Genomic DNA, 10,688 nt, shown 5'->3' on the forward strand with positions numbered 1-10,688 from the left:
TATAAAATAGAATTGGTTAAAATAAGCAAGCAACAATTAAAAACGTCAACATCAACTATCCAATCAAATATCAGATAGATAATTGCACAGTGCTTGGGAACGCTTCCCTGAACAGGATAGTCTTCAACTCAGATTTAAAAGTGGTCAAAGAAGTGATGACCCGTATTCGTGGGGGAAGAAGGTTTCAGGAGTGAGGGGCAGTGTCATTTAAACAGCATACTTCCAAAGTGACCTGAAGCAGTTTTTTTTTTGGCCTGTCTGTTTGGGCCCATAGTGACTAAAACAAAGTAGCACTTTTACAAAAGGTAGGGTTTTCTTGAAAAAATAACATGAATCTGGGGACCAGTTTAATATTTTTAATTAGAAGGTTTGAAATGTAATTCCTCCCACCCTGCTACTTTACAAATTAAATCTCAATATTAAATTATAGCACAAGTGTTTGGGCAAATCATAACATTTGTTAGCTGATCTCACATATAAATCTAAATGCCAAACCTGGACCAAACCAGCTATTAATTCCTTCTGTAGTTAATAAGATTAAAGAAAGCAGCCAGTCACGATGACAAAACAGCACTGCAATATCTCACAACAGTGTTAGGCGTCTTAAGAAACAAGCATTAAATTTTAAAGAATGGTTGCCACCACATTACAGCCCATATTATCATACTAGAGTAAAACTAACAGGAATACTGGATTTCAGACTAGGACAAGTTGGACAGAGGAACAGTCCATACATATACCCTTGGCCAAAGAATGGTACACTCCTTCTATCTGGGAGTGCAGATAATGCACTGAGCACACAGCTTTGAGAGGGCTCACATGGAGGAGTGAGGGAGGAGGGGGATACCTGCCTACCTAGTCAGATCATCCAAATCAATCTTGATAATCAATGGGGTGACAGATGTCACAGCCAGATCATTCTTACATCCAGTTTATACACCCAATGTTCTCTTTTTGGATTACAATACCCATAATCCCAATGGCCATACTATCTTATGGGTTCTAAGAGTTTTAGCCCCCAAAGTAACTTTTTCAAGCTCTGTCAAATAGCTACATTCTCCTTACCAGGTATGGTGTGTACTTCATCAAGGATCATCAGGCCCCACTCTTGACTCTTCAACCACTCCATTACTTTCTCTGCCTCCCAAGACCTCTTGGTTGTATGTCCCAACATTGAGTATGTACTAATTGCAATGGAACAGCCAATTGGTTTATCTTTGGCATCTGAAGTAAATCTGCAGATTTGACTGTCATCAATTGTGGACCACATTTTGAATTGGGCTTTCCACTGCTCCACAGAGACAGCAGAATTGCCCAGCACCAAGCATCGCTTGCGGACTGTGCAAGCAGCTGTTACTCCTACAAGTGACTTGCCAGCACCTGTAATTAACAGAAACAAGGGGTCATTTAAAAAAAGCTACATGCAGTGCACAAATACTCACATAATAAAGGGGGGAAAGAAGGAATAAAATCCAGACAGGCATCCCCACTAAGTGTTCCAGAAGAATTCAGGGTTTGTTTGTTTTTAATCTACTAGCATGGTAATTGACACTCAAAAAGAGCCAGCCACAATTAATATCCTGTCTAGTCTGTCCAAGTCATGGAAATGCTTAACCAACACACTTGCCAAGAAAATGCTCTGGTAGCCAAGGATGCAGTGTCAGTGCTAAAGCTAAGAAGATATTCATTGTGTAACATGGACATGAGATTACCTAGAAAGTACATTCTTGACATGAAAAGTGTTATACAGGCATATGAAACGCATGGTACATAATGACTTAACCAAGTCAAAGCCCAAATATTTAACATCAACCTAGCCAACTCACCACAGGGCAGAACAATAACACCAGACCTCGCACGACCATTCCCAAACATTTTTCTCAAGCTTTTTTCCTGGTAAGGTCGGAGAACAGCTGTGGGCTTTAAGTCTATATTAATATCAGGATTTACTGAATCATTTCTGAAGTCATACTCAGCAAGCAGAGGGTACTCCAGGTGAATGCAACGCTTCTGAAGTTCTTCAATCATTTCCTAGAAGAGGGACCAGGAGAGATGCTAGTTTTAAAATCTCACTACTATTAAGACTTCAAGAAAACACTGCAATTCCCCATAAGGCATAAAAGAGGAATGTTCTGATTGCGTGAAAATACAGCAGAACAATCAATATCATTCACAAAATCTTAAAAATGTTTCTCATACTTTCAAGAATTTTATGCGTTATAAAAAGAACTGCTCTTGCACAATCTTCCCTAACCCCCTCCAGATGTGTTGAATGGTAACATCAACAGTCCCACAGCAAACTTTGCTTTGTATTCTAACATATCTGGAGGACAACAGGTGAAAAATCTGCTCTAGGTGTGTGCGTGTACAGTGCGCCTGCATCATACGCGGACGCACCATACATGGCTTTCAGCATATGCTGAAAGCCGCCATGGACCCCACGGGAGCGCGCAGGGCACAAGGGGCGGTGTGTCCCATTAAGAGTAATGGGGTGCGTGCGGTGCCATGCCACCATGCACCGTGCCATGCACGAGCCCCATTATTTTCAATGGGGCTCAAGCATACACGTTTTTTTACGTGTGGGGTCTGGAATGGATCCCCCGCATAAAAAAAAAGGCACACTGTATTTAATTTCTCTTTACTACCTGAGCCAGCAGGGATGGGAAAAACATCCTATTATTTCAAATTTCTTTAACAGACTTAATCTCCATACTGACCAACTTTGTAGGCGCACAGCAGATGATCCAAAGCTCCAGATACTTCTAAAAGTGATTATTCATGAGGGAATACTTATTTGATACTGTGATCCCAAATAGTAAGGAAACGGGCATGTATCCTTTCTGTGGAAGGATCAAATTCCATGAAAACATGCAGGACATTCCCAGAATTATTTTATATTCGGATGTATTGTTTTTTATGTAGGCAGATACATAACCTCTGTGGCAGCATCTCAAAAAAGAGAAGAGCAGCTGCTACTCTTTCAGAAGAAGCAGTTATTTGGATATTACTCTTCTCTGGGTTAGAGTCTGTCCTTATGTACATTCCACCTGTTTAACTTTCTCCCACTTGCATGTGAACTCTGTGTTAACTAATCATAATTTAAATATATGCTCCTTAACCTAAAGTAATTGTATACATGATTTCAGTTCACTCCATACACACACTGAAATTACCTCTTATCTACAAAATTTGCTACAATAGAAATCAATTTTTAAGGTATAGTCGGCCCTCCATATCCATGGATTCAACCATCCATGGCTTGAAAATAAATTCCATAAGCAAATGTTGATTTTGCCATTTTATATAAGGGAGACCATTTTCCTACCCCACTGTATATAATACAACTTGAGCATCAAAAGATTTTGCTATTGGGGAAGTGGGGGCTGGAACCAAACCCCAGCAGATACCAAAGGCCCACTGTAATTTTGGTTTTGCTGATTGATTGTATAAAATTAAGCAATTAAGTTTCCATTTTAGACTTTAGTAACTAAAGCAAGCTCACTACAGGCTGTCAGGTCCCACAGACACAAAGGGAGGATTGGGGGGGGGGGGTGTACTGCTGTCTAAACAAAGAGGATAAATTGATAAGTCACCACTAAAAGTTGCATCCTAGCATTAGTCTTGTTATTTAACAATTATTTAATACACAATGTATCACTGAATGGGAGCACAAAGGACTAATGACAACCCTATCATAGGGTTTTCTTTGCATGATTAATTTTACCTGGAGGAGGTATGGCACTGCCTTCTTCTAAGTGTGGCTTGTTTAAGGTCATTCAGGCCTTGTACAGGCCTGAAAGGCTGGTCTGGGGTCAGAGTTGGGGCATCACGTCTAGATAATGCACACCCTGACTCTGCCCCCAGAGCGCCATGCCGTGTGCTGCTCCACATGGTGCACAGCATCATGACATGCCTCCAGCACTATGTCCATATGATGGAGTGCTGAAAGAGCGCCATATAGCTGTGCCACCATGGCTATGGTGCCCTTTTGAGGGTGCAAAAAGGAACCGCTTTTTGCAGCCTCTTTTTGCACCCTCGAATGGCCGGATTGGGGCCATGGCGTGAGGTTGCCACAGCCTCGGTCTGGCTAGGAAAGGGGGTGGTCTGTCAAGCCCCTCAGTGACTTTCCATGGTTGAGCGGGGACTTGAACCCTGATTTCCCAGAACCATAATCCAACACTCAAACCATTACTCCATACTGGCTCCTGAGTTAGATACTCCTCAAAACTTACATTATAGATTTTACCTGCTTCACTTCGAAAGAGACAGTCTGTGTTTCTTCCTCCTCTTCTTCATCCTTGTCCATTTGTTCATAAAATTCAAATAAGTCAGCTGGGACATCTGGCTTATGAGCATCTGTCCCTTGTGAAGTTGATGGACCACTGCCATCGGTGGACCTGGAAATCTAAAAGATATTCAGCAGGGTGCAGTCAAAAAGAAGGCATAAGCTCTACCAACAGGTGGGCCCCACAATAGTTAAAGACCATAAAAATGGCAAGTAAATGGAGAATGTGCACTTTGGTTCATACAATGTATAACCCAACCCCAAAATATGATCATTGTACAATGGTAAAAAAAATTAAAAGGAGTAAAAAGACAGAGGCCCAAGAGTCATCATGGCCATATTTGTGGATACACAAATATACTTTTACCAGTATATTTGTGTGTCCAAAAATATGGCCATGATGACTGTTAAATAGTAAAGACATAACAAGCCTTTTTATATGCAGATGTGGTTTATAACCTCAACATACAGCTGATTTGCTTGTGAACGTTTCTGTGATGAGTTCTGTTTCTTTCCCTTCTGCATTTCTCAGTCGACAGTCCCTAATAACTGGATCCTGGAGAAGCTGCTGAATGACTTCTGGATGGGTGCTTTCTACAAAATATCTAGAAAGCAGAAGACAAGGAAATAAAATACTAGGAAGAAACATCAACATCTTCTATCATGTTAGAAAGAACTTGCTTCATGGAACAGGACATGTTTTGTATGCCTCCTCAGGATGGTCTATCTTGAACTTTGAGAACTATAAAGCAGTGCTAGAGTGTGGACATGACTGTAATTCTTAAATAGCCAGTGTTGGCCTTCACACATAACAATAAGCTAGGAACCATGGCTTAATAAACCAGAATGTGATCAAGCTACAAGCCAATACATACAATCATTCAGCTTTGAATGAACACGTTAGAAATAGTTTAGCGTGCTGACTGAATCCAGGGCTACATATTACTGTGCTTAACAAACAAACCAAAGCTACTTTTCAAATCCTGTCTTATTTTGTCACAAGCAACCACAATTACGGGCTCAAATATCACACTGCAGACCCGTCTGGTTTGTATAACAGTTTGTACTAAAATATAAGGGAAGCAGGTGTCAATAGTCTACATTCAACAAAACATAGCTCATTCATATTGTGGTTTAGTAAACTAGGATTCCTGGATCATCATCATGTGTGAATGTAGTCAATGTGTTAACAATATTGTGGCTCCAATCATGTTTGCTTCTGTGAAGGTATTCTAGGCAACAGAACGATTGTTCAAGTAGCATCCAAGCCAAAAGGTAAGGGATGAAAAAACCACTACAACTCAACTGAAAAACTGTTTACCTGTTGTGCTTCAGGACCAGCTTTACTTTTCCATAGCTGACAGTACAAAGCTGCAAAACAAAAACACTGATTAGAAACAGAACACCTGCAATGTACAATAAATATCTGCAATGTACAATAAACAATGCATACCTGAAACAGAGGTGGGCAACACATCACCCACATTAACCCATTGGCCATTTTATGCCCCTGCTGCTGATAAATTTAGTGTCACACCATCACATTTCAACAACCTCCCCCTGCCACACACTTATTTTCATACTATGCACTTCAGCAATTTCCTGGGAATTGTGATTCTATCCTTAAACAAGGTCTGTGCTTCCTATATACCTAGATTTAAGGAGGAAAGCTAATTTTCCAGAAACCAGCAGAAGATTTTTCCCAGTTCCAGTGTTGCTACCATGCCAGCCAATTTTGGCAGTGCATGGTGGGGTGATGTCTGCAACAAAAGCTACAGTTGTGAAACAGACCCTGGGATCCCCTGAAGTTGCCCACCTGAGGCCAAGAGTAATTGACTTATTTAACAATAAGAGAAAACAGAAGAAAGAAAACTGAGCAGTAGCACCTACAGAACAAGAGAGAATTAAGATCCTATATCCCTAAACATTTGTTTAGACAACCTTTTTTGAACTGCAACTTCCCTCAGCATCATAGCCAATGGTAAGGAATGTTGGCAAGTACAGTCCAACATCATACAGAAGGCTGTATGATTCTCACCCCAGGTGTGGACACAGCCCTTGGCCGTATGGTTTACCGCACCTTCCCCAAGCTTATTCAGCCATCCAGCTGGAGACTATGGGAGTTGTAATGTAACACATCTGGAGGACACCAGCTTGGGGAAGCTTGATTTATTAGAACTCTTATTTATTTATTTAAAATATTTATATCGTGTTTCACAGCCAAAGATTTCAGGGTGGCATACAGCAAGAGATCATTATGGTCAAATGGTCGAACAGGATCTGCTTTTTTGCCATTCCTGTGAATCTTAAACCAATTTGCAGCATTATTCTGTTGAGTTTTTGATCCATTGATTTTCCTGATTATTCTGTTGAGCAGGTGCCCAATCTTGAATTTTTACAAGTTTTCAGTTCTGTTTCTCTGCCTTCTTACACATGGATAAATCAGGAGTGGACAATTATGGCCCTGCAGATGCTTTTCACCCAAAATTCCCATCAGACCTGGACACATATTTAATGGTGAAAGACTATGGGAGTCCTAAGACATCTGGAGGACCACAGTCTTCCCACTTCAGAGCTAAAGTACATGGATGCGTTGACAAGTATTCTTTGCTTATATTTTGAAGGACAAGATATTGATTTGTATCCTGCTGTCCTGAGTTAAATTTAAGAACGACTACAGACAATATAGTTCATTGTTGGGTTTAATCACGTCTTCAGTGTCTAGCCCTTTATTTCTGAACAGGTGCACAATTAAAGAAATGAGACAAAGAGGAGCAGTTTACCTTGATAAACTGAATGATCCCATCAGGTACACCAGTCTTACTCAGTTTCCGCAAATACTCAGTGATATCACTTGTTTGCAAACCAACACTGACAGCAGCATAGAGAGAGTAAGCAGTCAGTTTATATTCATGTATATGGGAGGGCCGGCAAACTGGCTCAGCAATGGCAACCAGAAAATCCTGGGCATATTTGTAAACAGGTGAAAAGGCCTCAAGGAAAATATGACCATCAGGAGCCTATAAAAGGACAAAAGAAAAATTGCAATGGTATCATTAATCTGAAAACAAGATAAACACTCTGTACACTTGTTTCTAAACTGGCAACAAGGAGAAGTGTAGGTAGGTTTGTGCCTTCAAGTTTCCTATTGACTTACAGCAACACCATTAATTTCATAAGGTTGTCTTAGGTCAGAAGTACTCAGAGGTTGTTTGCCATTGACTCCTACAGCACCTGGGGGGGGGGTCTCCCTTCCAAGTACTAACCAAACCTTTCCTACTTACATTCTATGATCAGACAGTAATTGGTGCCTTCAAGGTATTTAGGCACTTGTCAGAAGTGTATTATTCAACTGATGCTCAGCAGACAGGAAAATATCCACTAGCTTTAGAGTAATTTGTGTTTCTCACCCTGTGACAGAACCTATGCCCTTGCCCTTGTGCCATAAAACAAATAATTTTCAGAATTTCCTGAGTCAAAATCAGCTCATAATCTAGCATTTGGAGAAAAGAAAGGAGACAGAAGCTTGATATTCAAAGCATAGGGGGAAGTCTCAAATGTTTCACTAGATACATACAGGCTCTTAGGTATTTCAGAAGCAGCTAACTAGTGTTTATTGAAAGTGCTGGGTTCAACTTTCTCTTCCACTATGAACCAAGAATGAAAGTTTGGAAATGTAAGTGGGATTTTTGGACTATAGCTCCCAGATGATTGTTGATTCCAAACTGAAAAGACACTTTGGCTGTATGGGCCAGCGCCAGGGGACAGTGGAAGTAATATGTTTTCAGCTCTGCAGAAAACTGGAGAATCAATGAGGTAGCGGTTGCAGAGGGTGAGGACCCTTGGGCCCTCCAGCTATTTTGGACTTGAACTTCTAGAAGCCCAAACAATGGTTAGGGATTGTAAAAGCTGTCCTCCAAAATATCTGCAAGGCCAAAGCTTCCTGATTCACTCTCATAATAAGCTTCAAGGTCCTTCCTTTCAGTTTAGCCACACATCTCTATAGAACAAAGTCCTCTCAAAAACTGTGTTTCTTGGGACTTACCACCCACAATGGGCGAGAAGAATGATCGGCCTTGAGCAGCATCTGGCTCCTGTAGTCCTTTGCCCCATATTCATCTACTTTTTTCCCAGAAACTTCCACTTGCTTCCCTGCTGCCGAGGGAACTGCTTCCTGAGAGTCCTTGCCTGAAATATCATACTCTTCTTCGTTCTCCTCTTCATAGTGTCTCTTCTTAGATTTTTTCTTATCTGAAAACCAAGGCAGATGTGTTTCACACATACTCTTCAAAGCTGTATACACTAGAAACATGCAAAACTGCAAAGGATTTTAGATTGTACAACACCGTATCACTGGCTATGCTAGTCAGAGCTGATGGGAACTGCAGTTCAACATCATCTGGGAGGCCACATACTTCCCATGCCTGGTTTACACAACAAACACGTCAGAGGCACACATTGTAAATAATTAAAATGCCCCCACACTACTCACAGCTCCTTCCTAACAAAAATGAGAACTGAGTATCAACACATTTCTATGCTTTAGGGATGATGGCACTTTTTAATTCCTCTAGGAAAATATTGGGACCAGTCTATCTCTACTCTAAATAGCTTTACTTGGAAGATGATGTTATAGCAGCTCCCCAAGAATCTGGAACAACTCCCAATATTTTTAAAAATCATTTTTATTAAACATAAACATAATGACAACAAATTTCATAGATATATCTAAAACATAGTGAACAATAACAGCAGTAACAGGTCAATAGTGCATGTTTCATTTTTGTTTCTTTTAATATTGTGGGCCACTCTGGGTCTTAGTTTTGGGAAAAGAGTGGGATACAGATGATAATAATAATAATAATAATAATAATAATAATAAAATAGAATTGAAAGATATAGCCATGTTAGTCTGTATAATCAGTGCGTAGAGAGATCTTGTAGCACCACTGAGACTAACTGAAAGCAAGAAATTGGCAGCATGAGTTTTCAGAGACTTCAGTCTACTTCCTCAGATGCATTTGGTGGAGTGGAAGACAGGCACAGACATATATGCCATTGGTGTGTGAGGATGTCAATTCAAATTGCAAATCCTTTGTGTATGGAAATGAAGTTGCAGGTTCAGTTTTGATGCGATTTTAGGCTGCATCAACAGAAGTATAGTGTCTAGATCAAGGGAAGTAATAGTGCCACTCTATTCTGCTCTGGTCAGGCCCCACCTGGAATATTGTGTCCAGTTCTGGGCACCACAATTCAAAAAAGACATTGAGAAACTGGAGTGTGTCCAAAGGAGGGTGACTAAAATGATGAAGGGTCTAGAAACCATGAAGCCCTATGAGGAACAACTCAGGGAGCTGGGGATGTTCAACCTGGAGAAGAGAAGGTTAAGAGGAGATATGACAGCCCTGTTTAAATACTTGAAGGGATGTCATATTGAGGAGGGAGCAAGCTTGTTTTCTGCTGCTCCAGAGAACAGGACCCGGAAAAGAGATTCCACCTCAGCATTAGGAAGAACTTCCTGAGAGTCAGGGCTGTTCGACAGTGGAACAAACTCTTTCCTCGGAGTGTAGGGAGTCTCCTTCCTTGGAGGTCTTTAAGCAGAGGCTGGATTCCTCCTAATGTCGAGGTGGACTCTCTTTTCCTGGCGCTTGCATCCATAGCTGTCTCTGGAGCAGCAGAGATCAAGCTTGCTCCCTCTCAGCATGGCCCCCCTTGAGATAGTGTCCCCTCTTAACTGCCTCTCCCTCAGAGAGCGCGCTCTGGGCCCCGGCAGGCTTCCCTAGTATTCAGCCAGGGCAGGGAAGAGAGCCAATGGGGGGAGTAGAGGGGAGAGGTCCCCCCAAATGGCGCCTCTTCAGGGGGGGAGGAAGAGGAGGAGGAGGCCCTTCCCTCCCTCCCTCCCTCGGGGGGTGCCACTCACCCCTCTCCTTCTTGCCCATGGCGAAGCCTCTGCCTAGGCCCCAGGGCCAGCCTCCCTCCCTCCCTCCGCAGGGCCGCTTCCGGAGCAGGGCCAGCAGCAGCAGCAGCAGCAGCCAATCCCCGTTGCCCGCCTTCGCCAACCGAGGAGGAGGAGGAGGAGGAGCCCCGGGGAGGGAGCCTGCTGCTGCTCTCTCTGGCCAAAGGCCTCTCTCGCAACTAGAGCCCCTGCCCTGTCCCTCCCTTCCAGGGCCGAAGCAGCTGGGTGGTTTCTTCTGCTGCTGCTGCTGCTGCAGCCGTTTCCTCGTCCTCGCCCCGCCCTCCTTTTCCAGGACCCTGAGTTTTTGCAGTGCCCAGCCGCGGAACGAAGCAGCAGCACGGCTGATGACGTCACTGGGGGCGGCCTCCGCTGGCCCCCTCCTCCATTCTGTAGGAGGCTGTGTCTCTATAATACTCAGATACATCTCTCTCTCTCTCTCAGTGACTA

At 42.5% G+C, this 10,688-nt stretch overlaps 1 protein-coding gene across 3 annotated transcripts in view; it reads right to left on the minus strand.

Annotated features, from left to right (window-relative positions):
- LOC149313999 (general transcription and DNA repair factor IIH helicase/translocase subunit XPB) overlaps window positions 1-10,266 on the minus strand; it is a 29,825-nt gene extending 19,559 nt beyond the window's left edge. For all 3 annotated transcript variants that reach the window (XR_016280887.1, XR_016280886.1, XM_089520340.1), the window contains exons 1-8: window positions 10,206-10,266; window positions 8,331-8,536; window positions 7,069-7,305; window positions 5,607-5,656; window positions 4,755-4,890; window positions 4,247-4,405; window positions 1,827-2,031; window positions 1,066-1,380 (exon numbers count right to left, since the gene is read on the minus strand). Coding sequence is in view for 1 of the 3 variants with exons in the window: in XM_089520340.1 (XP_089376466.1) it covers window positions 1,066-1,380; window positions 1,827-2,031; window positions 4,247-4,405; window positions 4,755-4,890; window positions 5,607-5,656; window positions 7,069-7,305; window positions 8,331-8,536; window positions 10,206-10,224 (1,327 nt within the window). In the remaining 2 variants the exon portion in view is untranslated. The remainder of the gene's footprint in view (window positions 1-1,065; window positions 1,381-1,826; window positions 2,032-4,246; window positions 4,406-4,754; window positions 4,891-5,606; window positions 5,657-7,068; window positions 7,306-8,330; window positions 8,537-10,205) is intronic.
- Window positions 10,267-10,688: the final 422 nt, after the last annotated feature.

Source organism: Sceloporus occidentalis, unplaced genomic scaffold (assembly GCF_023333645.1).
Source record: "Sceloporus occidentalis isolate IW3139 unplaced genomic scaffold, rSceOcc1.0.p SCAF_4, whole genome shotgun sequence".
Taxonomy (NCBI): Eukaryota; Metazoa; Chordata; class Lepidosauria; order Squamata; family Phrynosomatidae; genus Sceloporus; species Sceloporus occidentalis.